Source organism: Aspergillus pseudoviridinutans, assembly GCF_018340605.1.
Source record: "Aspergillus pseudoviridinutans IFM 55266 DNA, scaffold_7, whole genome shotgun sequence".
NCBI classification, from domain to species: Eukaryota; Fungi; Ascomycota; class Eurotiomycetes; order Eurotiales; family Aspergillaceae; genus Aspergillus; species Aspergillus pseudoviridinutans.
The window spans coordinates 462,191-489,810 of NW_025091287.1; the positions used below are offsets into that span (position 1 = coordinate 462,191).

The 27,620-nt window shown below is 48.2% G+C and overlaps 8 protein-coding genes and 1 non-coding gene across 9 annotated transcripts; 6 read left to right on the plus strand and 3 right to left on the minus strand.

The window, feature by feature from the left end:
• Nucleotides 1-1,097: 1,097 nt before the first annotated feature.
• Nucleotides 1,098-4,275, plus strand: Asppvi_009471 (putative UDP-glucose,sterol transferase; the record flags this gene model as incomplete). Its single annotated transcript, XM_043305326.1, has 5 exons — nucleotides 1,098-1,233; nucleotides 1,289-2,156; nucleotides 2,203-3,790; nucleotides 3,854-3,992; nucleotides 4,040-4,275. The coding sequence occupies 5 exons, from the start codon at nucleotides 1,098-1,100 to the stop codon at nucleotides 4,273-4,275; spliced, it is 2,967 nt and encodes a 988-aa protein (XP_043161261.1).
• Nucleotides 4,276-5,536: 1,261 nt separating this feature from the next.
• On the minus strand, nucleotides 5,537-6,540 carry Asppvi_009472 (uncharacterized protein; the record flags this gene model as incomplete). The annotated part of the gene is made up of 2 exons (XM_043305327.1): nucleotides 5,537-5,970; nucleotides 6,024-6,540. 2 exons carry the CDS (start codon nucleotides 6,538-6,540, stop codon nucleotides 5,537-5,539), a joined length of 951 nt encoding a protein of 316 aa, XP_043161262.1.
• Nucleotides 6,541-8,375: 1,835 nt separating this feature from the next.
• Asppvi_009473 (annexin) lies at nucleotides 8,376-9,836 on the plus strand (the record flags this gene model as incomplete). Its single annotated transcript, XM_043305328.1, has 1 exon — nucleotides 8,376-9,836. The coding sequence occupies one exon, from the start codon at nucleotides 8,376-8,378 to the stop codon at nucleotides 9,834-9,836; it is 1,461 nt and encodes a 486-aa protein (XP_043161263.1).
• Nucleotides 9,837-13,253: 3,417 nt separating this feature from the next.
• Nucleotides 13,254-14,419, minus strand: Asppvi_009474 (uncharacterized protein; the record flags this gene model as incomplete). The annotated part of the gene is made up of 5 exons (XM_043305329.1): nucleotides 13,254-13,360; nucleotides 13,418-13,511; nucleotides 13,565-13,633; nucleotides 13,693-14,286; nucleotides 14,351-14,419. The coding sequence occupies 5 exons, from the start codon at nucleotides 14,417-14,419 to the stop codon at nucleotides 13,254-13,256; spliced, it is 933 nt and encodes a 310-aa protein (XP_043161264.1).
• A 2,175-nt stretch (nucleotides 14,420-16,594) lies between these two features.
• On the plus strand, nucleotides 16,595-17,465 carry Asppvi_009475 (peroxidase family protein; the record flags this gene model as incomplete). The annotated part of the gene is made up of 3 exons (XM_043305330.1): nucleotides 16,595-16,694; nucleotides 16,752-17,293; nucleotides 17,385-17,465. 3 exons carry the CDS (start codon nucleotides 16,595-16,597, stop codon nucleotides 17,463-17,465), a joined length of 723 nt encoding a protein of 240 aa, XP_043161265.1.
• A 331-nt stretch (nucleotides 17,466-17,796) lies between these two features.
• On the plus strand, nucleotides 17,797-18,451 carry Asppvi_009476 (uncharacterized protein; the record flags this gene model as incomplete). Its single annotated transcript, XM_043305331.1, has 2 exons — nucleotides 17,797-17,925; nucleotides 18,128-18,451. The coding sequence occupies 2 exons, from the start codon at nucleotides 17,797-17,799 to the stop codon at nucleotides 18,449-18,451; spliced, it is 453 nt and encodes a 150-aa protein (XP_043161266.1).
• Nucleotides 18,452-19,524: 1,073 nt separating this feature from the next.
• Nucleotides 19,525-19,595, plus strand: Asppvi_009477. Its single transcript has one exon. It is a non-coding gene; the product is annotated as a tRNA-His (tRNA).
• Nucleotides 19,596-21,751: 2,156 nt separating this feature from the next.
• Asppvi_009478 (uncharacterized protein) lies at nucleotides 21,752-25,760 on the plus strand (the record flags this gene model as incomplete). Its single annotated transcript, XM_043305332.1, has 13 exons — nucleotides 21,752-22,019; nucleotides 22,065-22,298; nucleotides 22,355-22,935; nucleotides 23,127-23,289; nucleotides 23,340-23,579; nucleotides 23,626-23,824; nucleotides 23,875-23,946; nucleotides 24,001-24,051; nucleotides 24,104-24,162; nucleotides 24,213-24,397; nucleotides 24,447-24,880; nucleotides 24,936-25,016; nucleotides 25,073-25,760. 13 exons carry the CDS (start codon nucleotides 21,752-21,754, stop codon nucleotides 25,758-25,760), a joined length of 3,255 nt encoding a protein of 1,084 aa, XP_043161267.1.
• A 1,074-nt stretch (nucleotides 25,761-26,834) lies between these two features.
• On the minus strand, nucleotides 26,835-27,242 carry Asppvi_009479 (arsenate reductase ArsC; the record flags this gene model as incomplete). Its single annotated transcript, XM_043305333.1, has 1 exon — nucleotides 26,835-27,242. The coding sequence occupies one exon, from the start codon at nucleotides 27,240-27,242 to the stop codon at nucleotides 26,835-26,837; it is 408 nt and encodes a 135-aa protein (XP_043161268.1).
• Between the last annotated feature and the right edge of the window lie 378 nt (nucleotides 27,243-27,620).

Genomic DNA, 27,620 nt, shown 5'->3' on the forward strand with positions numbered 1-27,620 from the left:
TAATATATAAGCAGTGAGTCTAGCTTAGACCAGAATCTGTTTGAATTAGACAGAAATATAAAGATATAACTAGATTCCCTAAGTTATATTCTAAGGCAGATATTAGCATCACACAGCTCACTATACTTATATACTTTCTTCATAAGGCCTATCTTACACTAATTCCTTTTTTGCTAGGCAGATTTTCTAGGTGATAGTGTAGCCTAACATGGTTACACAGTATTAGAGCATGCTGTAGGCATGATAGGTAAAATTCAGGGCCAGGCAGGTACCAGAGTAAGTGTTTTCCACTGCTTGAATTCATGGTAGCCTTAAAGGTTGTGGGACGGTACTGGAAATGATAGAACTAACTAGGTTAGATGAGGTTAACGGAATCAAGTAATATCTAGGTCGAAACTAATAAATAACAGAGTCATGTCCTTCAGATCCAATCTAATTAAGGCCTGAATCTCCTAAGTACGAATACATATGATTCTAAGATACAGAAGTAGCGTAGCTTATTTGGCTGTTGCTGGTCATGAGACAAGTTAGGTGCCTTAGGTTGCTCAATCTGCTCCCTGACAATATGAATTGAACAGAATCTCTATCAACTTTGAACGGAATCTCTATCAACTTCCCAAGACACGGCAAGCCACCATTACGCTCGCCACGAACATCGAAGCTGTCAAGAACTTCTTAGTCATGGATATTTAGAACAAGAAACTCCAAGGTCCGGAGTATTTATGTTTTATATAGATATTGAATAGGAAATGATCGACACCACGGGATCGACATACGTCGGCCAAAGGTCGCCATTCCGAGGCCGAGCCGGCTATGGCGGAAGAATAGGATCGGCATAGCTTATTTTAGGTCATCTGCTGTGCTGAATGAGTTGATCAACTCTGAAATAATTTACTGCGTATGAAGAAGATCGCGATGCCGAGGTATCTCGGTCGACCGACCAATAAAGATTAACGGGCCATGACATCATCGGTGATGCCACCGCATCGCGAGACCACAAATTTATGCCTCAAAGTATCAGTTTCGCTTTACTCTCTCATGGAGATTCTCAATTCATTAATCCTTAGACCTGGGATTTTGATTCCATCCAGGACACGATGCCTCTGCAACACTCCACAGGTGGCATCATGGCGGCCGACTGGCCACAGGAGTTCCTCAGCGTCCCGGCCACGGTGGACCGTCCTGCCACCCCCCTGCTGGACCATGGGATGTACACGGGTGTGCGGGTGATGGGTATGAGTGCTGTATCGTCGGATAAACAGCAAAGCTGATGTGATTGTTGCTGCAGACGACGGACGACTCGAGATCAAGTTCCGCGGCGGAAAAAGCAGCCTCGCGAACATCCTCAGGCCCATAGAAAAGCCAATCCAACCAACGGCGGAAGAGGTACGAAGGGCATCCATTCCCCAGCCCTCCATCGAGAAACCCCAACCATTCCCGCTCCGTCTCAACATCGTCATCCATGTTGTCGGATCGCGCGGCGACGTACAGCCCTTTGTCGCCCTCGGCATGGCCCTCAAAGAACGGGGCCACCGCGTCCGACTCGCAACGCACCTGGCCTTCCGTGATTTCGTTCAGGACCACGATCTCGAATTCTTCAGCATTGGCGGCGATCCCGCCGAGCTCATGGCGTTCATGGTGAAGAACCCCGGGCTGCTGCCGGGGGTAAAAACGCTGCGCAGCGGGGCGATTCGGCGCCGGCGGAGGGAAATGGCAGCGATATTTTCCGGGTGTTGGCGGTCATGTTTCGAGACGGGCGATGGAACGGGGTTGCATCATGTCCCTGAGGATCCGTGGAGCGAGACGGTGGACTACCGGGAGCAGCCGTTCGTGGCGGACGCGATCATTGCCAACCCGCCGAGTTTTGCGCATCTCAGCTGCGCGGAGAAATTGGGCGTGCCACTGACTCTCATGTTCACAATGCCCTGGACGGCAACTCAGGCCTTTCCGCATCCGCTGGCCAATGTGCGTCCGACACGTACGAAGCGATCCGTCGCGAATTTTGCCTCGTATGCGATTGTCGAGATGATGCTCTATGAGGGGTTGGGAGATCTGCTGAATAAATTCCGCAAGCGAGAGTTGGGGCTCGACCCGTTGGACGCCTTTCGCGCGCCGGGTATCGTTCATAGACTTCGCATTCCCTTCACTTATCTCTGGTTAGTATCCTCGATTTGTTTGGGTTTCGAATACTGACAATAGCAGGTCACCAGCACTGCTCCCTAAACCAGTTGACTGGCTGGGCAATGTTGACATCTGTGGCTTCAGCATGCTGCCCGCTCCAAGCAGCTTCACGCCGCCCGATGACCTGGTCAAGTTTCTGGAAGACGGGCCCCCACCCATCTATGTCGGCTTCGGCTCCATTGTCGTCGATAACCCAACAAAATTAACCAAGATCGTTTTCGAGGCGATCGTCAAAAGCGGCCAGCGCGCACTCGTCAACAAAGGCTGGGGCAACATCGGCGCCGGGGAAGCCGAAATCCCCAAGAACGTGTTCATGATCGGCAGCGTTCCGCACGACTGGCTGTTCGAGCACGTCTCATGCGTGGTCCATCACGGCGGAGCAGGAACCACCGCAGCCGGGCTTGCGCTCGGCCGGCCGACCATCATCATCCCGTTCTTCGGCGACCAGCCCTTCTGGGGCTCGATAGTGTACCGAGCCGGTGCAGGCCCGGCGCCGATCCCATATAAACAGCTGAACGCGGAGAAGCTCGCAGACGCGATCAACAAGTCGCTCGAGCCAGAGATTCAGGTGAAAGCGGGCGAGATCGGCGCGAAGATGCGGCAGGAGACTGGCGTCAAGTGCGCCGTGGCCAGTTTCCACCGGCACCTGGACCTGGAGACGCTGCGCTGCTCGATCTGTCCGCACCGTCCGGCAGTATGGTGGGTGCGCCACTCACACATCAGGCTGAGCGCATTTGCAGCGGCTGTGCTCGTCGAGGCTGGCTTCCTCAAGCCGCAGAATGTCGTCCTGTACCGGTCGAAAGAATACGATACCAACCGCGACCCGGCGGGCCCCCTCACTGCGTCGGCTGCGGTGCTCTACGGCGTTATGACGGATTTTGTGTCGGCGCTCACAACTGCGCCGTTGGACCTAGCCGAGGCGATCTCGCGCCATCATCATCACCACAAGAGACATGGGTGGCGCCATAGTCACGACGATGAGATCGTCCGCAACTGTGAGGAACGTATACGGAGGAATACGAAGTCAATGAACGGTCTTCCGGGAGGCATTCCCCCGGAAGACCGGGTACGGTCGCAGCTGGGCGCTGTGGCGAGGATGCGGCCATCGCAGTCCGATTCGATATCGAGTCCTTCCCGCGACGCTGAGGAGGAAAATGACGAGGATGAGGACCAGGATGAGGTCGACGATGAGGGTGAGGAATTTGATGGTGAGAGTACGAGTTTTGTGTCTGCTTACGATCGCATATCGAGGGATAACGGGACGGAGCCAAGAAATGGAATATCGGACCAGTCCACGGTCCAATCGGAATCTACAGATACACGTGTCGAGAGCGACGAAGGCGGTGCTGAGCTGGATCTCGAAAAGACGATCAGCCGACGGGCGACAAGGGAGGCGCGGGGAGGCATACATGTGGTGCTGGGCGAGACGGGCTATCACGGTAAACGTTGGGGCAAGAGGCTGCTGAACTGGGCCATTACGGTCCCCACCGATGTGACGCTGAGTCTATCCAAGGGGTTCCACAATGCCCCAAAGCTGTACAACGACAGGACGGTGCTCACAACCCCGACGGTGATGGGCGTGCGGGGTGGGTTCCGAGCCGCTGGAAAGGTTGATACGACCTCGTTATTCTCTTCTGTTATCTGATTGAATGAAACTAATACTCGCAAATAGGAATTCACACAGGAAGTCTACCAGGGCATCACCGGCCTCGTCATGCTGCCCGCAGAAGGTCTGGAAAAGTCCGGCCCAATCGGGCTTGTAAAAGGCGTCGGCAAAGGTTTCGGGGGTGTCATCCTCAAGCCCCTAGCAGGTTTGACCATCCTTTCTCTCTTGATTACTTCGTACTGACGATATCAGGATTCTGGGGTCTAGCAGGATATCCCCTCGACGGCCTCCACAAGAGCCTGCGCAACTCTCTGTCAAAAAGCAAAATCAAGGAGATTTTGGCCTCGAGAATACAGCAGGGGATTGATGAAATGTGCGCGTCTTCGGCTGATGAGCGCGCCATGGTGGTGCAGCGATGGAAAGAGCTGCAGGAGATGCATAGGGGGAGAGGGAATGGAAGTGAGAATGAGAATGGTCATGCTGAATGATACCCTGTTACCCCCTGTAGGTTTGTACAATATTTCTTTTATGAGTGAATGATATATGATTACGCCTATTCCAGTGAGAACCTGATCTCCATCAACGCTATCAAAATGATATAAGTATAGAACCACGGGGCATAAAATACATAAACGCTGCACATATACATCAAAGATTTAATTCCGTCAACAGCAGATATATTGTTCTTGCACACGCATTGGAGTACAACGGAATCCATCAGGTGCTTGAATAAAGTCTGCAGTTGAAGGACTATCGATCTCAATAAAACTCGGCATGCGCGCACAATGACAGAATCTCAATTGCAAGCGATCTCCTACTGAATACTGATGAAATATTTCCGAAGCCGCAGTGACGATGCTTGCCCCGTAATTAGTTGTGAATGCTTTGGTTGGAGTTGGAATTGCCGACATCGCCAATGAGACAATTTCACTAAAACTGACAAGCTATGGCAACCTATGGCAACCTAAAAGACAAGCCCCACTCTAGCAGGTATTAAGCAATTAAACAGTACATTTCAATTCTCCGTGGAACCAAGTGGCTCTCCGAGGAGATTGTGGCTTTTATGCTCCTGAAGCAGTCTGAACAGCCGTTATGCAAACTAATACTGTCCTACGAAAACTTGTCTTGAGGCTTGATCGTATCGAAATAGCTATTCCTAGATAGATATCCAGGATCTGCAATCTCCCTTATGTACATATTAGGTCAGAAACACATTGTGAGAGCTTGAAACCGTTTTACTATTTGAAGACATAAGGCTGAGACTGAATACTCGGGGAACAGCGTTTTCTATCATTATTCTGATCACAGAAAGTCCGAGTCTTAGCTCCTATGGCAGCCGATCGAAGTATCAGGCCCCTGAGACTTGTAGTGAGACGCTTCACAAATTTACATTCTGACTGCTTGAAGATATATGCATATACGACCCGACGCGTATTGCTTTTATCTATTGATACAGGCAAGCTTTGAACACAAGTGGAATTCAAGGCAGAACTAAATAGGTATCAGACGCTAAGCGGGTCTTCCATCATCCTTCACATTCAGGCAACAAGCACCGATCTCTCCCCTACTGTCCCTTCAAACTACTTGAGAATGTCAAATAGACTGCGACACTTACTACATACTAGGCGCTTCCTGCGTTTTCAGAAGGCATCTCTATGCTGACACAGAGGAGTTCTACGATGGAAATAATATGTATTGTACTGAGCTATTCCCTCCTGTAAGCTATTGGAATGTCACAACGGAATAAATCTAAGGGCCTATGGCGATAGTATAGTAGTCCCATGGATCCAAAGTATCAGGGTACATATCTAAAATCATTGGCAAATACGTCGTTGACCAGTCTTCATTCCACGATACACTATATTGCGCCTTGCGGGACTCCCAATAGGCAGGAAACCAGCCTGACTGCTCCCAGTCAACAATAGCCAGAGTACGATACGGGCGAGAGGAACTAATAACGATGTTACTGCGATGGAGATCACCATGGGTGAACTTGATGGCACAGTCGTCTGGCAACTCATAGCGATATGGCTCGATCGGTACCGAATAAGGATCTGGCATCAGTCTCCTGTAGAGAAATGTGAACCAATCATGGAACTCTCGCACTCTCGCGAATGGCCCCTCTGCTGGTATGTAATCCAAGTTCAAAGCTCTATCATAAAAAGGTGCTCGTGCAATATTTCCTGTGGAACGAGTTAGACCAAGAGAAATCTTGCTGTGGGCCGCGTACACATACCCAGGAACGGATCCGAAGGGTCCTGCTCAAGTCGACGCAGATTGTCACATATTGCTCGGAGCTCGCGGCTGATATTAACCTTATCATCCGGCTCCAGTTTATCCCAGGCTTGCTCCAGTGTCTGCCCTCGGATGTACTCCATATAAATGTACTTCACATCTCCATCTGTGCGCCACCCGTATAACTCAGGAACAGGAACAAGGCCGTTCAGGAGTCGGCGGAGAGCAAATAGGGTCTGGGCCTCGGAAATATGCTCTGTGCATCCCCACTTGATGAATAGGTCCATGTCTTCAAATACCACGGGTATTGGCTTTACAAAAGTCGCTGCGCTTTCGTAGTCTCTTCTAGGGTTTGGGTTGAATCCCGCAAAACGTTGGGCGTCAGCTTGGGCTTGGACATCTTTTGGTGAAGGTAACTCTTGCCATTTGCCAAAAAATGATGAGTCTTTGATGTCAAAATTGGGAGAGTTGGGGATCATTGACGGCGTAAGCCGAATGGGCCCTTCACTGTTAGCCATCCTTGAACAGGGAGAGGTTTTATCTAACTTGGAGGCGGGGGACAAGGCTGAGCCACATGTTTACAGCGGACTGAATGTACAAAACAGTTGCACCTGATCACCTTGCTGAGTCATTCCCTACAACGTTCATGTTGACCTGTAGTATAAGGCCGCGTTACCCTTATAGCATGGTGGTATTTCTTCTCGCACTTCTCACTATGGTCTCAACGACCCGCCTTCCATCCCGACTGTCTGGGCAACCATTTTCCTGGCGGCCCTTGTTTCAACGTCCTGTATCACCTGTGCTCAAGTCTCTCAGTTAATCTTCACTCTTCTCGATTCAACTGAGAAACTCGAGGAAGAAACACTGCCATGGTACTCACCGAGAACTTTTATCCCGTGAGCATTGGCGAGATATTTCAATCGAGGTATCAGCTGATCGGTAAATTGGGCTATGGTGGATATTCAACTATTTGGCTGTGCGAGGACCTACAGTTAGCTTACCCTACAATTAAGCAGTGACGCGAACTCAGTCTGCTCTAAACAGCATGCTTATGCCACACTGAAGGTATTTGAGCGCAATTCAGCAGAAAGGCCAAAGAGAGACAAAAACATACCACTATTTGAGTTCCCTCAGCACAGTAGATCATGCTGGTGCTAAGCTTATTCGCAAAGCATTGGATAGCTTCCAGATTACTTCTGCAGAGGGTAAATTTGGATGTCTTGTTCATGCTCCCCTGGGTGTAAGTTTATATGATTTTCGCACCCAACTCAGGGCCAAGGTACTTCCCGAGAAACTAGTCAAGTTGTCCCTGATGCATCTCCGTCTTGCTCTTGATTACATTCATACAGAGGCTGAAATTGTCCATACAGGTACGTTTGCTCTAGCGAAAAGAAGAAAGGGAGATGATCCCGTTATGTGGGGATCTGCGCCTCTAGTGTCTTGTCCTGGAGTCCCCGCGCTCGTCGAGTTCTAGAGCACAAAATGGATGTGCACGAACGGGAGCACACGAATGAGTTGTCAAACTCTTGGTGCGAGGCCAGGAAAATAATCCAAACGACCAAGAGATTGTCAACCGTCTGACCGAGGTCGCAGAAGAGAGGGGAGTTCCAATGGCACGAGTAGCTCCGTCCTGCTTCTTGAAGAAAGGTGCCTATCCTATTCCGGCGCTGGAAAGCTGGGAACGGATTGAGCACGTTGTGGAAACAGTTTACTTCCGTTTGACTAAGAAGTGGCCATACCAACCTAAAAAGGTCTCATACTGAGAATCTGTTTCATTCATCAAATATTATGTTGTACAAGGTTACACAATCCTTTTTTCCTAGAAAAAAGCGGAGAAGGGAAATCCAAATCAGAAGGGTTCTAGAAAATAATGCCACTAGGCCAAAAAGGGTGTCCGGACATGGTTGCCATCAGACTAGGGTCTCATATCCATAGATACAGCGGTATTATATATTTCAACAGGTTCTAATCTATCATGCACGTGTCAAAGGCAGGAGGAAGGTTTCAGTGGGCTGATCGGGAAATCAAGCTTGGCAGAATGGCGGTGCACTGTGGCTTATTAGGTTTCCTATTGGATTAAGCGAGGGAGGGCCCCTCATCGGTATTGGTTCGTGTCATTTTGAGTCTATGCAGTGCCTGTGCATTTCGTAATTTGGCTTGCGATGGTGCCAATCAGTGGGGGGGAGAGGGGTAAATCTCCAACTGATTGTGGCTGTGTTGACATGGGCTAAATACGAGCTGAGAACAGGCTAGATAACTTGTAAAATACCCTGTACTGAGGGGTTATAAGGCTGACGCGCTCCCTTTGATAAGTCCCTTTTGTCATTKCCTTTTTCCCTATCACATTTCTGTCATGTCGCACCCCCACAATACTTACGGCGGTCCCCCGCAACCGCCCTACAACAGTGCTGGGTATGCTCAGCCTGGCTCGCATCAACAGCAGCAACAGGCCGCATATTATCCGCCACAACAGCCCGGTGGATATCCGCCCCAAGGGCCTCCCCCGCAGCAACGTCCTCCCCCTGGTCAGTATCAACAACAGCCATATGGTGCCCCTCCGCCGCAACAACAATGGCCGGGCCAACCACCGCAACAGTATCCTCAAGGAGGTCATCCACCACCGCAGCAATATCCGCCTCAGGGGGCATATCATCCGAATCAATACCCTTCGCAGGGTCAGTATCCTCCACAAGGCCAATACCCTCCGCAGGGCCAACATGCTCCACATGGCCAATACCCGCCACCAGGCCAAGGCCAGTATCCTCCCCAGGGAGGTTACCCGCCGCAAGGTCAACACGGCTATCCAGCCCATCAAGCTCCTCAACCAATGCCCACCCCACCGTCCCTAGGCTACGATCCTAACCAACGCGCTCCCGGCGACGCAACCCGCGAAGCTGAAGCCCTCCGTAAAGCGATGAAAGGCTTCGGCACGGATGAAAAGGCCCTCATCAATATCCTGAGCAAGCCTGACCCCCTGCAAATGGCACTTATCAGACACACCTACACCGATCGCATCGGCCGCAACCTCGAAAAAGACCTCAAGTCCGAACTCTCAGGAAACCTCGAAGACGTCCTTCTCTCCTTAGCCAGAGGCCCACTCGAGCAGGACGTCGCTGCCTTGCGCGATGCGTTAGCAGGAATGGGAACGAACGAAGGCATCGTCACGGATGTGCTGGTCGGTCGGTCGAATGCCGACCTGCGTGCGATCAAGTACGCGTATGTCGCTAAGTACCAGAAGTCGCTTGTCGAGGACATCAAGAGCGATTTGTCCGGCAAGACGGAGCAGTTCTTTGTTATGTTGCTCAATGCCACGAGGCCAGAGCCGGGGACATATTTTGACGCGCACTCTGTTGACGCCGATGTCCGTGAGCTTCACCAGGCGACGCAGGCGCGCACGGGGACGGATGAGACTGGTGTTTTTGCTGTATTTATGGCTGCGTCGGATGCGAAACTTGCTGCGGTCGCGCAGGCCTTTGAGACAAAGTATCATACTAGCCTGGAAAAGGTGATCAAGGCTGAGTTCTCGGGCCATCTGGAAGATGCGTTGCTGTCAATGCTGTCTAAGGCGAAGGATCCTGTTGGTCATGACTCGGAGAAGATCCTGAAGTGTTTGCCTACTAGTCCGGGTGGAAAAGTAGATATCAAGCGGTTGATCTACTGGGTTGTTCATCTGCATTGGAACCCGCCTCATTTTGCCGCGGTCAAGGCGCGGCTGAAGCAGAAGCTCGGCCATGATATCGGCAACCAGTGGAGAGGAGCCATTGGCCCAGGAGACTTTCTGGATGCTATGCACCAGGTGTGGAATTCGGCATGAGATGATTATTATGAATAGAGTCTGGCTAAGTTAGGTACCGGTACTCTTAACGCTTATTCTTCTTTAACCGACCCGTTGGATTCTAAGATCATGGGATTCAGTTTACCAATACTATGGAAGAAATTGTATTTCCAGAAGCCATTTTTACGTTAATATAATAGCTTTTACACATGCTTCTCCCTAGATGGTGATTTAGGACTTGTATCTTGTAGGAAGGGTCCATACGGCTCTCTTCGTTATTCTGCTGTACAACAGCGCTGTAATTGATCCGTCACTTATCTTAAATCTCATCTATATCATGACACTGGTCTTATGGATCCAGGTCCAAGACCATGTATACACACAAATTGGTTGGCATAGTAGTCTATTTTTCGACTCAAATAACCGGACTTCCTCTATCGACCTTCACCTAAGACAGCATTAGGATACTACCAAGTTCAGCATGAGGTATTCTTCCCCTAGCTTGTCTGTATACTCTTTTTGTTACCTACTACACAGATCATCTTCAATTTTCTCTTGGAAATGGCTTCCCAGGTGAACTAGTTTTGAGAAGCAAGGTAACATCTTTAAATACTAGTTATATATTAAGTTGAGCTCAATATTTGCAGTGTCTCCACTGAGGGCCGAGTCCATGCAATTATCGGCAGTACCAGGGTGGTCACTGTGCTAACCAGGCCATGCTCAAAATAAATCGACAGCATGCTTGAGCGTCTGTTCCCTGAAGCCTAGGATATCGCTCTCTGGGAGTATAAGTCATGTGTTGTGATCCATTCTATCTGACCTTGCTCACTGAGAAAAGGCTCTATTCTATATCACGCCTCAAAGTGCCCCCTGCGAGGGTTCCAGTTCCCCAAGAGATGCTTAAAGGCGGAGGCTCCCTGCCCCAAACAGAAGAATGTAAACGGACAGGAGCGGCGGAGCCCAGGAACATGAGAGATTATTGCGTCAAGATTCTAGCTCACCTACCTAGAAAGAAACCACCCAAAACATACAGTGGGGATTCCGGAGCTTCCTGCTTGACAGTACGCCAGATGAGAATAGATGGTCGGACAATGTCTGCAACAATCTCCTTGATATAAATGAGTTATCTGATGCAGGTATACTCTAGGATTCTTTTATTAGGACTTCTGCTCGCGCAAAATAACAGTGTTATTAATTAGCATAGAGTAGACTCTAAGTTTCACTATCAGACTTAGCAAAGCAGATAAGCTTATATATTAAATTATCTTTCTATAATACCTTTGCAGCTATCAGCCAAGCAGTCCTAAATCTAAAGTAGAAATACTAGATTAATAGTAATAACCCAGGATAATCTCCGATTAAAGCTGTCTGCCTCACAGTCCTCACTAAAGGATTTTATAAAGATATAAGAATATTGCTAGTGTGATATCACAGCTTATTAAGTGAAATCAAGGTTATAAAGTCCGGCGACTTTATTATATTTTGTTCCAGTGACATAACCGTGAAGCCTGAAAGACTAGCTATCAAGTATGATGGATGAGTCGGAGAGCAGAGTTGTTGGGAGTTCTACTTGATTATGGCTGTAGTAGGTGCTTTCTAAGGGCTAGCTTCATATCTGTTTGGGCCAATTTAACTTGAACTTCTGCACTGTGATCTTCTATTTTCATCACTCGTTTTCTGATTTGATGGCCGATTTCAGTTCTAGTTTATCCCCGCATTATCTCCGAGATGACGCGCCCCAAGCTCTGTTTCTCCGGCGGGATATCCTCTCGTACGAGACGATCTAACCAAATGGGTAAGCGATAAATTATATCAACAGTTCTTGCTTTCTGTCAATCTTTCCTCTCATTATCCTTCTCTCGGTTATTTTCCTTCTGTTGTTCTAAGTTGATAACAATGCCCGACGACAGCATCAAGGAATGGATTCGGGATCGCAGGCGGGAGCAGAATAAACTTGCAAAACGACGAAGTCGTAAGCTTTGCACCGCCCTAAATGGACTCAACCTTTTGCTGACTCAAAACGCCCAATAAGGTCAGCGACAGAAGACAAGGCGACTGAACGCTCCGGAAGAGAGCGACGTGACTTTACTCGGCTCGTCTAGCACTTCTGTAGCCTCGAGTCAAACTACCTTCACAAGGTGGCATCTTGAAATTGGAAACCTAAGGGGTGCTCGGCTAACGCTTCCCAGACAGCTTTGGTGCTGTAATCGCATAAATGAACCCCAGGATGCTCAAATGGCATACTCAGAGTTTATAGATTGTTTTGCCTCTCTCCAAAGCTATGAAACCACTTGCAAAATCATCGAAACAGAGCACCTCGGAATCGCGGCTGTCGTGAAATACGGTCTCATTTCAATGGGCCTTTCCATGGATGACCGGCTCTATGAAGAGTCACTTCAGACTTGCTTTCTTTGTTGGCTACATAAAGTTGTTGGGTCATACCGACATGCGGATGTCCGGATCAAATCTGTCTTACGTGCTGGTGCTCTCATTTTCTCCCATTTAAGCGGACCTTCAAATTGGCGTTTTGAGCGGGAACTTGTCGATTCCGCACTGGATCAGACAACGCTCTGTATTGGATTATCGGCCAGCATTCCCGGAGTGGTAACATTACCACAAGTATCTCACGTGTCAGCGTTTCTGGAGAATGGCCGGCAATTAGGGCTCTCTTTCCAGGAGCTTGTCGATGACGAGTCGGTATCACCCTTTGTAGCCAGGTATGCACTCAGCAAAGTCTAGATTGGTGCATGTTGCACCAGTGCTTTTCAAGAGAAAGCTACTAATCTATGGATAGTACCTCTATAGGGTCAAAAGCGCCTAATCTTGAAAACTTGAAACCTGACCTGCGACCGATTTCGGAGCAGATGACGATTCCCCATCATCCCTATTTGGACTTAATTCCATTTCCTTCCTTCCGCAAGAGAGCTTTGACAGCAATAGCCTCCAATCGCCTGCAATTTATTGAGGATGAGCTATGTTTTGATTTGATGAATGGCGGCATACAATGCCCAGCGGCTTACTCAAGAACATCCTTACATGGTCGTGGCGAGGGTGCTGCCTGGGACTCACATAGCTGGAAAGCTTCCCCCTGGTTTCTACAGAAATGGGCTTTCCTACTTGAAGGGCCTGAGGATCCCATGTACAGGACTAGCTTATGGTGGGGATCACACAAGTGAGATTCTGGGACGGACAGTGCTTATGGTAAGCACTCCCTTCAGCATTTTCCAACCAATCGCTTGACATCGCTTCCCAGTTAGGTATGATCGTAAGTGTTCCACTCACCAAATCAAGCTGCGGGGTCCTCTCTGATTGACTATCTGGGAAGGGAGACAGAACGTTCAGACCGAAAATGGGCAGCCACTCCATAAAGTCATGACACCCACGTATATTAGTATGTATACCTATTCTTCAGAACTATTCCGTGGGATGGAAAACGCCGTGCACCAGAAAACGGAACTACAAATATGGAGAGATCTGCTCTTCATTCCACTCCCAGTATTTCCGGCCTAGATCAGCGTCGAAAAGGTCTTTGCGGCCAGGCGCCAACTTTCCGGGAGGAACAACTTGGAGACGTGTTAGAAACTCCACCACCATTTGTACATGAATGACTCGGGACTTACTCCATGTGTCAGCCTTGTGGCAGTCAAGGTCAAACTGAAGCCCCGCATAGAGCTGTGTGTAAGCACCGATCTCAAGCTTCTGTCCCAGGAGATTCTGCAGAGGGGTCAGAAATGCCCGAATGCAAAAGAGACGGGACGAGCACTTACTACAAGCATTGACATCCACCATGGCATTGTTCTCTGCAACTCTGTGGCGGCAACTCCGGGATCAAGGGTCTGGTATACATTTGAGCAGAGTTGCTTTAACATGCTTTTCTTTTGGTCAGAAAACTTACCACACTCACGACACCATCCTTCCTCGAGCGCCTTGCGAGCTCTGCAGCCTGAAGGACATTACCTGCTTTGCTCCTTGCGTATTTTGTCCATGCTCCTTCATTACGGTGATAATCCATGTTCGAGAAGTCAACTGCAGGCTTCGGAGCAAGGGAGACGGCAGAGGACGAGACCCAGACAACTCGAACTGTGTTTCCTGGCGAGACTGCTGCTGTTTTGGCAAGAGCTGGATAGAGCAACTTAGTCAACAGAAACGGGCCGAGATTGTTCGTACCCAGCTGCAGCTCGTAGCCTTGTTGGGTTTTGGAGCCTTGAGGGGGGACCATGACGCCGGCGTTGTTCCAAAGAACATGGAGCTGGGACTCCTGGCTGAGAAATTCTTCAGCGGAACCTTTGACAGTTGAGAGGTCGCTGAGATCGAGATGCAAGAAATGGAGTTGGCCCCGCGATCCAGGAAAATCTCTCTTCATGTCCTCAATCACTTGTTGCGCCTTGCTGGCGTTGCGAGCGGCAAGATACACCTTGCCATTGTGCTGGTAGAGGATTCTGACTAAACGAAGCCCGTATCCCGACGTTGCACCAGTCACTATGAAGACCTTTTTCACGCATTCAGTTTTAAACCAGGAGTGGGTCATTGGAGGATACCTGAAAGACGCTCACCTTGCCGGTTTGATCTTCGAGATTTCTCTCGGTCAAAGGAGGTGTTTGGGAAGATATTAGGGCACCCATGCTCAATCACAAGATTAGAATGAGACACTGAGCTCTATTCCGCCGTTCCCTCTAGAGGAGGGCCTGCTCCTGTTAAATATGAAAGCGCCGGCAGCTAGATATCGACCCCGAGCAGATCTATATCATCCAATCCACCTGCCAAAGGCTTGGCAGTCAGCATTAGGGTTTGGCCTTTCCGAAACCAGTTAAGCGTGTCCCCACTGAGCTGTGGACAACCAGCTGAAGTCTTCCTCGGCAGCTTCAAAAAGTTACGACATCCGCAGATACATTTGCTTCATTAAAACCGATAACTCCTCAAAGTCCGGGTGCAAAGTAAACAGAGGCTATGGCGGCTGCTCAGGGCTAGCGATGCTCTGTGCCTTGCTGTCGCCGCTCCAAGAGGACCAGACAGCAACATTATGTGGTCTTTGCGACCATCGTCCCATCTGTCAACTTTAAACAGAACGCCATTGTCTGTCATTGGTTCCAGTGGATGAAGGATATGAGCAAAAGCACGCTAGTATGTATTAAAAGGTTCTCTGAAGGATGCTAAGTGACATTCTTATCCTTTTTTTGGTCCTTTTTACATCCAAATCGCAGGTTTATGCAGTAACAAATCAATTTGCTTTGACTGATCTGACGGGTATATGAGATGTCGATTTTCTCATGGTGGATAAAGTTTTCCTGACTAACCATCACTAGCGATGAGCCGCAAGGAACATCCGAGCACTGTGTAACGACTCAACATCCCATTGCCGACGTGTAGTAGTCCCACGGATCCCAAGTACTAGCAAATTGGTCTAGGATCTCAAGCAGGTAGGTGGTCGACCATGATTCACCTCTATCAGCGGTATATTGCGCCTTGCGAGACTCCTAGTACTCAGGCAGCCAATCAGATTGTTCCCAGTCGACAACCGCCAGAATACGGTATGGGGGTGTCGCTGTGACCATATTGTTACTGTGATAGAGATCGCCATGAGTGAATTTAATTGCACAGCTCCTCAAGGCTCCTTTCTATTTGCCATTAAGAGCAATATATATATCACAAAATATTTAAATTACTCCTCATCCTCCGGATCAAAATCGCCTAGAATAATTATGTTAATATTATCCCAGCAAAGCAACGGAGCGAGTCAGTGATATTGTCGACCAGAAAATCAAAAGTATAGGCAGGGAGTTCAATGATTTCCCTAACAGTGTATGATAGACCCCAAAGCTTTAGAGAGGAGCAGTCTAGCTTCTTCAAGCGTTCTTGTCTTTTTTATCGCTTGAGTTTAACTCGAAAACAAATCTCATGAGATTTTTGATTCTCATTACTAGCGGTTTAGAAAGTGCTGTATTGCCCGGAGTCTCATGGAGGAGCTTTTCAGTGGACAGCAGAACCGCCTGAACTTCTAACTGTATCCGAAGTGTGGAGACAACTAAATGTAGTCTTGTTAGATTGGTACCTGGGATATCGAGACGCCAAATATCCCTCATCACGCTACTATTAGCACTGAGGCTAATGACTGAAGTAGAGGAATGGACATTTCTCGTGTCGTGGCAGATGTCTGGTTGGATGCATCTACCTAGTCAGGAGAAATTGTCGCCTCCAAGGGTTAAGACAAATATATCTTCCCTGAACCCCGGCGACGGTCTCAGCTCACCAAGGGTGCGGGGGATCAGTCTGCCGCAGTGAGTTTGCATTATCACTGCATATCAACGCGTCCCTCGTTGGTTGTGGCCATCACCTGACATATACACCACGTATCTGTTGACCAATAACCAACAGAATTTTGCTACAGGCTATATTCTTGGTAGTCACGAATTGGCTTTGTTTTGCTCTGAAGCACCGATGTGATAGGCTCTCTAAGTAGTTATATTACTGGGCGTATTAATAAGCATGTTTCTGGGGCGTATCCGTAAGGCGTCCATGCTTCCTGTAGCGTATTCCTACAACAGAGATTGATCAAGCGTATTCGTGACCGATATACCAATGTCCAGCTACTAAGATGATGTTGCTTATGAGGCTAAATATTCCCAATGAAATGGTCTGTTGTATCACACTGCCTCGATTTGAAATCAGGCACCAGTACTCCGTCATCAAGCAAGTCTACTTAAACACCTGCTGTCCGAACTCAGGATCCATATCAAGAAACCAAGGATCGTGCTTGTAAACATCCCCTTCGCATTGCTTAGTTTTACTGAACAGACATAATGAAGACCTATGTCCTTACTCTGGTCGCGTTTGCGACATCCGGTGTTGCATTCCCCGAGCTAGGGGATCATAGATTCCGGACCCCAGGTCCTTTCGACAGTAAACCCTCCAAGGCAGGGAAATGAATCCGGTAAGAGTGTGCTGACGATAGAACAGGTCGCTCACCATGCCCTGGCTTAAATGCTCTAGCAAACCACGGCTATCTCCCACGCGACGGCAAGAACATTGACTACGACATGATCAACGAAGCTACACAAGTCGCATACGGCTGGGCGCCAGGCTCTTTCATCAGCGTCGTTGATATGGTCTTCCAATTCAACATCTCCACTACGAACCGACCCAATGAGACTTTCCATCTTTTCGATCTCGCCAGACACGACACGATTGAAGTGGACGGCTCGCTTACTCGCAACGATATCTACTTCGGGGATGATGTCCACTTCGATGCTACCGTTTGGGCTCCCGTGGCGAAGGATCTAGGGCTGGACGATCTCCACTCGCATGAGCGGTTCGTTACGCCAGAGATAGCGGCAAAGGCTACGAAGAACCGTTATGATCTTGCAGAGAGGGTCAACCCGGAATTCAACAATTCTAAGCTTCGACACCAGACTGAATATGGAACCACCGCGTTATATCTTTTGACCGTATGGGATGGTGAGAACAACGCGGTCCGAAATCATGGATCAAGGCCCTGCTCGGTGAGTCTGTTGGACGTGAGCGACTCTGCATGGAAGTAGTCACTGATAAGTGGTAGGAGAGGATCGCATTCCGTATAGAGAAGGATATCAGAAAGGGAACACGACGAAGAATCCTGAGCGGCTCGGTGCCATGACTCAGGCCTTGCGAGAAATAGTTGGATGGAAGGCTTGAGGGAGGGCGGGCATCCTCGATTCTTGTCCGGACAAGGATCGTATTTACAGATGAGCGGGAGTCCCCCCGTACGTTTTCACAGTATATTCTTTGTCTAGTTCACACTACTAGAATGGCCCGGTCCCACAGCCAATACAACCTGTCGTGGTGAGTGAGGTCTGGGACGCAGAGTATTCAGAGGTTGGATAGAAAGAGAGTGTGTGGTTTACCCTACAGATAGCAAGAACTAGACATTCTTCCATGTTACCATCCTGCTGAGATATTGCTCATCTTAACGTTCCCCTTCGCCTTGACAATATGCCCACGAACCTACCATCCTTCCAATGGGCTAATGGAGATTGATCCTCTATATCGTGGTGCGGTGGTAACTGCTTCTCTGCTGGTATTCGTCCCCTTTCGCAAGCCTCTATCCATTAACCAAACACTGGCACTGGCTCCGGAATTGAGTCAGGCAACGAAGGTATGTGCGATCCTGGTGTCACAACTCCTAACTTCTGCCGTTTAGGCAGTTTCTTCCAAGCTATTGGCAGCTTGCTGAATGCCTCGGGCACACTCGTTCCCTCCAGCTTGAAGTGGCCACCGTTAGCATCAGAGTGTATCGTTGGGTCAGCACAATGGGAATTGACATAGCGGATTTTATGAAGCACCCTACCATTGGATAGTTCGACCTTCTTAGGGCGGGGGTGAAGTTTGCCATCAATTTCCCAATCATTCGGTTCGAGTTTTTCACCGGTAATTTCCATGCATTAAAGCTTCTCCACGCGTACCTGCGTTTCTTCGACGGTTCCTTAGGCATCTTCGGGGCCCTGGCGTACCTCGTCGCGGGCGTTGCAGCCAAGTCCAAGAAGGATGTTGCTCTTATGGCCACTGCTGCGGATGTGACAGCAGCGATAACCAGGTGGGCTCTCAAGTACGGCGATAAATGGGCCGAGAACAAGATCAAAGAGTCGCAGCCACCGGATAAGCAGGGCTACAAGGCGCCATAGAGACGCAACCCAGGTAAGGGGTAAAGAAACATGGCGACATGACGCAGTCCAGGGTTGGCTGTGGGTATATCCTTACACTAGGTCTGTCACAATCCCGAACTACATGAAATTTCACTGTACCAGACGCATCTGGTGTGTTCACACTTTTTGTGGTCTAGCGGTCATTTTCATTTCACAAGTTCACTATGTCACTGGTATATCGGTTGAAGTAGAAGTTTTATCATCTGAAGGCTTATTTAATATGGCCAATTATGCAGCATCTTACCTTATTACATCTTTCATTGCTATCGTCGAGAGGAGAGCGGCCAAGATGACCTGGAATTGACCTTCGTTATCAGGAGTCAAGGCAGAAGTATTGACCTATGCATGCGCCAGGATCTTTCTGTTGGTACTTTTGCTCACAGAAAATGACTATGTTATTAAGTACCATGCAGTGGACTCCGAGTTTCACTATCAGATTTAGCAAAGAAGACAAGCTTGCAGGTTAACCTACAATGACTTTGCAGCTATCGGCCGAGCAGTCCTGAGTCTAAAGCAGAAATACCAGAGCAACGGTAACGTCCAGACTTCAACCCAGGCACTACCCTTGTAAAGCGGCACTGCGTCGTAATCTATCAGCTGGTCAGCTCTGAATGTCATCGCTGGTCTTCTTGTAGGGGCCATGTTCTGGTAATCCAATGCAGGAAATTCAACAAAGAGAGAATGAATGGTCGGTGCCGTGCCTTATGTACTAAAAAAGTTAACTAGGTGAATTAACTCTTCCACTCCGTATGCAGACTTACGCTACAAAGCAGCAGAAGCACACTGTCTTCTAATTCCTTAGCATATATAGAGATGTATATATTGGTGCATAGCCTAGTAGTTCGATTTAGCCGACATTGCCACCGCGCAATGGAGACGTTTTGGACCTCGTCCAACAAAGACGACCACTACTGCGACTACATCATCAATGAAGAGCCAACTTTCTCTTGGACAAAAATGCCTGGAACGTACTGGCCTGATGTTGATAGTGCTTGGACTGTTGAATTTAAACTCGCTTTTGTAGCTCAAGCGTTTTAATAAAATCAAAATCAGGTGCTGTGGTCTAGTGGTAGGACGTCACGTTGTGGCCGTGCCAGCCCCGGTTCGATTCCGGGCAGCGCCACTTGTTTTTTTTTTATTTTCATTTTTTTTAATGCTCCATCCCCGCAAAGATAAGGTCAAATCTGGAAATCAAAGGAATGTTTGTGAAGTTAAAATATCTCAAGAAGCACCTTATATATTTTTGTTCTCGCCCCACTAAAGTAGAGTAATATCGCACGCTTCAACCTAGAAATCCCTCACTAACCATTGACGTGCCGATATCAAGCCAAGTTGAACAGTGAGGTTGACTTTTGTAAAGGCGTTAATCTATTTGCTACCAGATTTGCCCCAAACCGATTATCGAACAAAGTTGAGGCCATATTTCAAACTCATCTCTGCTCTTGGACCTCTACAAAACGCGATCTTTGTATTTGATAAACAATCCGGATGCTTGACCTCTTGACTCCGCATCAGGGGTTTCTAATAGGCATTTGGGTTCCAAAGTCTGCTTCAAGTCATGCATATTAGATCCATGTACTCATCAGTGGCTTTAGTTGCGTCAACGTTAGCCAATCTCCAGTGAAGGCTCAGCCGGGGAGTAGTCGCACGCTGGATACACGACTTCTGGGTCGCAACAGTTGCAGTAGCCAATATTTCTTAATTCGGGCTTCCGGATACAGAAGACTGACCTTGATATAGCTTGTCATCTTAGGGAGTACCAAGCGCCAGGAATTACGAGTACTGTAAACCTTATAGTCGGCTTTACGGTGGGCTTCGTAAGGGTGTATCCGTTAGCTTACCACCCACTAACATGTCAACAAGCGACCAATCAAAGACAAAACCTCATTGTGTCCCTGTATTCCATGTCGTACATGCCAGTAGCCTGCTTACAAGTCCCAACATGGGGCTGTCAGGATTTCCAAACGCTAGGCAAGAAGGACATGCACGTCAATTGGTCCTTCGACCAGTATGCTGTAATCCAACATGGACTGTGAGGCCCACATTAAACAAGTTCTAGCGAGTGTCTTGTCCACCATGTCCTGCATTTGACCGCTTGTTTCGTACCTTTAAATGCCAGCATTTGACCCTTAGGGATAATCTCATAAGTTGTTGGGAGGAACTTCAACTGGCCGCTGCTCGTCGCGACCGCAACCTCTTGACGCAGCCACAATGGCTCCAGAGCCAACACCGGTGTTGCTTACTGTATCTACAGTCTGTGCCGCGATATTTCTGTTGATCCTCCCTGTCAGACTCTGGGAGCTTCGTAAMTCGAGCATCAGTTGCACTCCAAGCTGCCAAGGACTCTTCAAATCCGTCAGTATTTCTCCTCTCCGAGGTTCCAAGTTCTATATCTCATAATGGCTTAGGCTCTTGGGGTATTGCTCTCGGTCATATTGGTCTCATATTACATAAAAATCTCAAACTCGCATGTGCAGCACAAAACCTTGTTTTTGGCCTCACTGTTTGCTTCTGTACCTGCTGCCTTGGGACTGAGCATTCTTCTGCTCCAGGAGCAACAGCGCTCTCATAGATCCTCAGATCTCGCTACACTATATCTTCTCGCAACGATACTCTGCGATGCTATTCACGTAGCCGTGCGTTCGAAGATCGCTAGCGACGCGAATACTTCGCATCCAGTACTTCTTCGTTGCTGCGTGCATTTGGCGCTTCTGGTACTTGAATGTTGCACCGATGGGGGCCCAGCATTCAGTGATCTCAATAAGCACCAGTCTCCTGAAGAACACTACGGTGTGTTTAGTAGACTCTTTTTCACATGGATCAATCCAATTCTTCTTCGAGGTTACAGGAATATCCTCATCAACCAGGATTCGCCACCCCTCACTAAAGACATGAAGCCAGAGTTCACAAGAAAGGCAATGCTGCAAGCGTGGTCTCAGCGGGGTTAGTCAGGAACCTTGAACTTATCTTCTTATTTCTCACAAGACTAGCCAAGCCCGAAACTAACAAGACTTTGCCTATCGCTTTGATCAAATGCCTGTGGAAACCGTTTCTCGTTGCTGTCTTCCCTCGCTTATTCTTGATCGTCTTTCGCTATTCTCAGCCTATCATGGTCAGGGAGTGTATCAGATACGTTGTGGAATACCATGCTGGCACAGAAGGCAACCGTGGGTTCTGGCTTGTGGTATCAGCCTTCTTCATTTATGTTTGCCTTGCGGTAAGATCGGTTCTCGCCCTCTCTAGCTGGGTGCTAACGTTCAACCTTAGCTGTCAACCGCCATGTACCAACATCGTATAAACAGGCTGAAGCTTATGACTAGGAGTGCCCTCGTAGGGCTTATTCATGACAAGATTATGAAGTCACCTAGCAAGGCTTACGATAACGGCGAGGCCACCACACTCATGAATAGTGATGCTGAGAGTCTCGATGGGATCGCTGAAATGGTCCACGAAACATGGGCCCAGGTCATTGAGGTGCTGATTGGTATTAGACTTCTAGCTGGTCAAGTTGGCTGGATCTGGCCTCTTCCACTCTTCTTGATTTACTGTAAGTGTATTTCGCAATCTTTTGCCTTGATGCTGATATGTGTAGTATGTTCATATATGAGTCGGTATGCTGCAAAGCATTTACAACCTCGCCAAAAGGCTTGGAGCAACGCAACCCAAAACCGCATAGCAGCTACAAGCTCTATGCTAAGCGCAATTAAAGTCGTCAAGATGCTTGGACTCCAACAGAATTTCGCCCGTCGCATTCAGGAGCTCCGCGGAGCTGAGCTCCGGACAGCGTCGAAACTTGGGTGGATAATGGTATACTATAACGCCTCCGGTATGCCAGAGCTCTGAATAAAGTTGACACTTGCATATAAGCTGATGTGACTATAGCCAATGCCCTTGGGATATTCTCTCCAGCTATTACCCTCGCTATCTATGCTGTGATATCAGTTGCTCGTGGCGTCCACCTGGAGACGGAAACGGCCTTCACTACCATGGCCATCTTGAGCATGATAACGCATCCTGCAAATATGGTCATGACTATTGTGCCGCGCGCAGCGACGGCATTCTCTGGATTCGAAAGGATCCAAGAATTTCTGCTCCGGGAATCTTTAGATGATCATCGCGGAACATTGCCGAATGTTTCTACGAACAGGTCCTCCCGGAACCTGGCATATGGCCACTTGAAAAATTCTAACCCTGCTATTCAAATACGACAATTGAGAATTGGACATAAATCGCCTGTCTTAGAGCATAGCGACATTGAAGTAGCTGCTGGGTCACTTGCGATAATATCGGGCCCTACTGGCAGCGGCAAATCGACTCTGTTGCGCGCCATTCTTGGGGAAGTCCTCCCTGTCCAAGGGACAATAAGTCTATCAGCACGACAGATAGCGTATTGCGCTCAGAAACCGTGGCTCCCTAATGGTACTATCAAAGAGGCTATTCGTGGTGCTACTGAAATTTACAATGTTAGTGACCCAGATAACGAAAGATGGTATCATGAGGTAACAAATATGTGTTGTCTTACCCATGACTTCGACTCCCTTCCCCATGGAGATCTAACTCGAATTGGCAGCGGGGGGCTCAATCTATCTGGAGGACAGAGGCAGCGGGTAGTAAGTTTCGGAATTGATGGTATGGGCGGAGCTAATAATTGCAGGCACTCGCGCGTGCCTTGTTTTCAAAATGCGACATACTTCTGCTGGATGACACCTTCAGTGGGCTGGATGGCGAAACAGAGCAAATCATCTTTGATAACCTATTCGGGGTGACAGGCCTAACCCGACGGTTGGAGACCACAGTAGTCCTCGTTTGTAATTCGTGTAAGTTCGTTTATGCTGAGTCTTGAGTTCATTGGCTTACTCCGGGATAGCCCAGTATTTCCAAGCTGCGGATCACGTCGTGGTTCTGGGAGACCACCGGATTATAGATCAAGGGAATTGGCAGGACATCAGGGTAAAAGCTGCATCCATAGCGAAGTTCACTTCCGGCCATCGCACCAGGGACAAGGCCGTCCTGTCGGCGAACTCTGATGAACTCAGCGCCCATTTACGAGCAAAAGATGAAACTGAAATAGACCTGGCACGACAGACCGGAGATCCCGCTTTATATGGTAATTTCCCCTCACAAATACATGGATGCGACTAATAGGAGCATAGGTTACTACTTGAGCTCCATTGATTTTATGAACATCTTCTTCCTTATCACCAGCACCGCATCATATGCTTTATTCATCACTATTCCGCAGTACTGGCTTCGGTTGTGGACAGAGCTAGGTGGCAGAAACACTGCGTTCTATGTTGGCGGATTCCTCTTTCTATCAAGCTTGTCATGGATCTCGACCAGCGCTCAGATGTGGTAAGTTTCCAAGGGATAGCAGCTGTGAATCGTCATTGACAATCCAATAGGTCCATTCTTATCAGACTTGCTCCGCAGTCTGGGTCGCGGTTGCATCAACGTCTATTGCACATCGTAACGAGGTTTTTATGCCCTATATTGAAGACCCGATCCAAGAGAAGGCTAATCATACCTAGCGCGCCTCTGTCGTATTTCTCCAAAACCGATAATGGCTCAATCCTCAACAGGTAAGGGTGTATGCTCGCATGGTCCTATTAATGTTAATGATTTCAGATTTAGTCAAGACATCCAGCTCATTGATAAACAGCTGCCATCAGCGCTTCAAACTGCTCTAACTCGTAGGTATCAAATCCCTCCAGGAAAGGCCTTTAGGTAACGACGTTGCCAGAAATCTTCAAGCTGCTCATGCAGATCATACTTCTTTGCATGGCCGAAAAATGGCTCGCAGTATCTTTACCAGCCAGTATGCTGTTGGTGTATGTCGTTCAAAAAGTTTACCTTCGGACGTCGAGACAACTCCGGTCTTTGGAGCTGGAGTCCCGCGCAGGGGTCTTCTTGAGCTTTTTGGAATGTGTAGGTATTCAAGTTTGATCGCTGTAACCAGCTGATACTGATTTCCCAGATCGAGGGCCTCGAAACCATACGGTCATTTGGTTGGTCTAGGGCTGCAATACAGGACAATATGCGAAGCATCGACAACTCCCAACGTCCAGAATTTCTCCGTTTGTGCCTCCAGAGATGGCTCAACCTGGTCCTAGATCTTTTGGGTGCGGCTGTTGCAACAAGTGTTGTTGCGGTAGCTGTAGCATTTCGAGGGCATGTCAGCGGTGGACAAGTTGGAATCGCGCTCAACGTTATGCTCGTAGCAAGCTCGACATTACTAAAGCTTGTGGAGAATTGGACTACACTAGAGACTTCTCTCGGTGCCATTGCTCGATTGAAAAGGCTTGAAGAAACGACCGCGGTGGAGGGTGGAAGAAGCTGGAACTTGGAACCCCCGGAAAAATGGCCTTCCAGGGGACATATAAAATTCAAAAATGTCACTGCATCTTACGAGTACGTATTCTGCCCAATACCGCTCTTTCCAATAGCTGATAAGTGCACCATCAAGGCCGGGTTCGGTTGCTCTACGGAATCTTAACCTGGATGTTACCGCAGGCCAGAAACTCATCGTGTGCGGGCGTACAGGCAGGTGAGTCTCTACATAAAATACAGTTGAGATATGCGACGGCTCACTACGTATGCTAGTGGTAAAAGCACGTTACTCCTATCACTCCTACGGCTTCTGGAGCCAGAGTCCGGGCAGGTCGAGCTCGATGGCATTGATATCAGGCATGTAAGGCTAGATTTACTACGACGACGGTGTTTTGTCGCGGTCTCCCAAGAGCCTCTAGTGTTGCCCAACGAGACCTTGCGGTTTAACCTAGACCCCGATGGGTCAATGCCAGATGATGTCCTCGTTGCTGCATTAAACAAAGCCGGACTGTGGTCACATTTCTTCGAGGGCCACACGTACTCTGGGGGAGAGCCAGCTACCGCTCTCAACATCTCAGGCTCTGGTCGTCATCCAATGCTTGACCAGAAGGTCTCACTGTTTCGGAAGCTATCTGTAGGACGGAGTCAACTGTTCGCACTCTGTCGAGCGCTTGTCAAAGCTAGCTCGTTACGAGATTCTGGAGTGAAGCCTATAGTCCTCTTGGACGAAGCCACATATTCCCTCGACCCAGTTACGGAAAGCACCATTCATCGTATCATTGACGATGAATTTACCGAAAAGGGTCACACTGTCATCATTGTTGCTCATAGGCTTGGCCCTTTGGAGAAGCACACAAAAGCTGGAAGGGATGCCGTGGCAACGATGGCAGATGGTCGATTAGAGCAAATCATTGCCGATTTCGAACCGGTGATTTTGCAGCATTTCACGCAGGTGGGATAGCAGTTCACTGATGCTTCCTAGAGGTTCCAGATGAGTTTTTAATATGAACCATACTAAATGCTATGTATGGTGATGAACACAAATCCTCCTTCAAATCGATGTTTGTGACTTGTAATTCATCTTATATTCACAGCAAGTTGGAGCCTTTAGTCGTCAAGGCTGCAATTTGAAGGGTCTAGTTGACCAGCGGATAGTAATTATTTTTTCAATTTGGAGTTTTCTTTTGCCCTTCATGAGAGGCTGTTCTACCAATGCTTGATTTCTCAAGCAGTGGTTATTATCCAAAATATTCTTACTTTAACCTACCTTAGACAAACAAGGTTAGGTTTTGCTAATACTTTCGCGCATTCCTTTCCTACCCTTCGTCGATTTGGGTAAGATCGCCATTGATCATTGGTAAACCGAAAATGACCACAGGGGGTCTGACTGAAGAATAGTGCCGTGTTACATATAATGTGATGACTAATTGTATAAACATGCATTTCTATCCATGCTTGGGGCATTGTTGTCTCCTTGCTGACTAGAAGTCAGCCAATAATCGTAGTCCAGAACGCGTATACCTTTATTATTGCCAGGAAGTTCGTAGTGATGTTGTGCTAGGTTGATAAGAAACTAAGCTCAGTTACAGGCGTCTCTGCCACAACAGCTGATGTATGGTTTCGTAGACCTGGCCTATTCATTGTTCTTAAAGAGGTAATCCCGGCTTATTTATTACCTGTATGATGAAGTGGATAGCAATGGGAGTGGCACATGATTAGTAGAAGACGGGTTCACTGCAAGTATTAACATCATAATGCTCATTTAGAGGAGTTGTTAACCGATGACTCCCTTAAGTTATAGCAGACTAGAGGAGAGACACTGTCTTTACAACAATGATATGCTGCTAGTGGCTAAGGAAGAATTGACCCTAGTATTTCTAAATACATTCGTTGTAGGTGTTTGACCTAGAAGTATATCCGGGAAAGCCCTGGGCCCCTGAATCATATAGTTGGTAACAGCAATGCGGCATGCAGCTTTTGGTAGGCAGTAGTCTCGCATGTCAGCGTACATCTATATGATGGCGAAGTACGAGGTTCAACAGGATTGCAATATCTCTTTGATAAGTTTCTCGACTCGATGTCGGATTTCGTCACGGATAGGACGTATAGCTTCAAGGGTTTGCCCGGCGGGATCATCGAGTTTCCAATCGAGGTAGCGCTTGCCCGGAAAGAATGGGCAAGCATCGCCGCAGCCCATGGTGATAACAACATCGCTGGCCTGGACAGCATCTGTACTTAGAATTTTTGGTTTTTGGTCGGTGATGTCAATGCCTTCTTCACGCATAGCTTCAACAACGATGGGGTTGATTGAGTCAGCAGGCGCTGAGCCAGCGGATCGAACTTCGATAGCATCGCCTGCAAGGTGGGTAAGGTATCCAGCGGCCATTTGAGAGCGGCCAGCATTATGGATGCAAACGAACAAGACACTAGGCTTGTCGGACATGATGGCTCGCGATTGGACTCGTMAGGAGGTTCTTATGCCGTCTAGGACATTAATAGGTAGTATTTCCCGAAGCGAGGTTGCCCTTTGGAGCAGTATTTGAATAACGAATATTATTGTGGTAGGTAAGGGAAGGAAGATGGAAGAGATTAGAAAAATCGCACGCGCTCTCTTAAGGTTACTTAGGAACTAGATGGGCTGAGACCTACACTGATATGTAAGCTAAAAGTATCTGGGTCGCGCATAGCAATGCTTGGCCATTTTGGTGACGCTTCAAGTCGATGCTTCTGGGTTATTCTCAAGTGATAACCAGGTAATTACAGACTTGTTATGTGCCAAAGAACTGACTACCTAGTACAGTATTGTTTAGCGGGGCAAAGT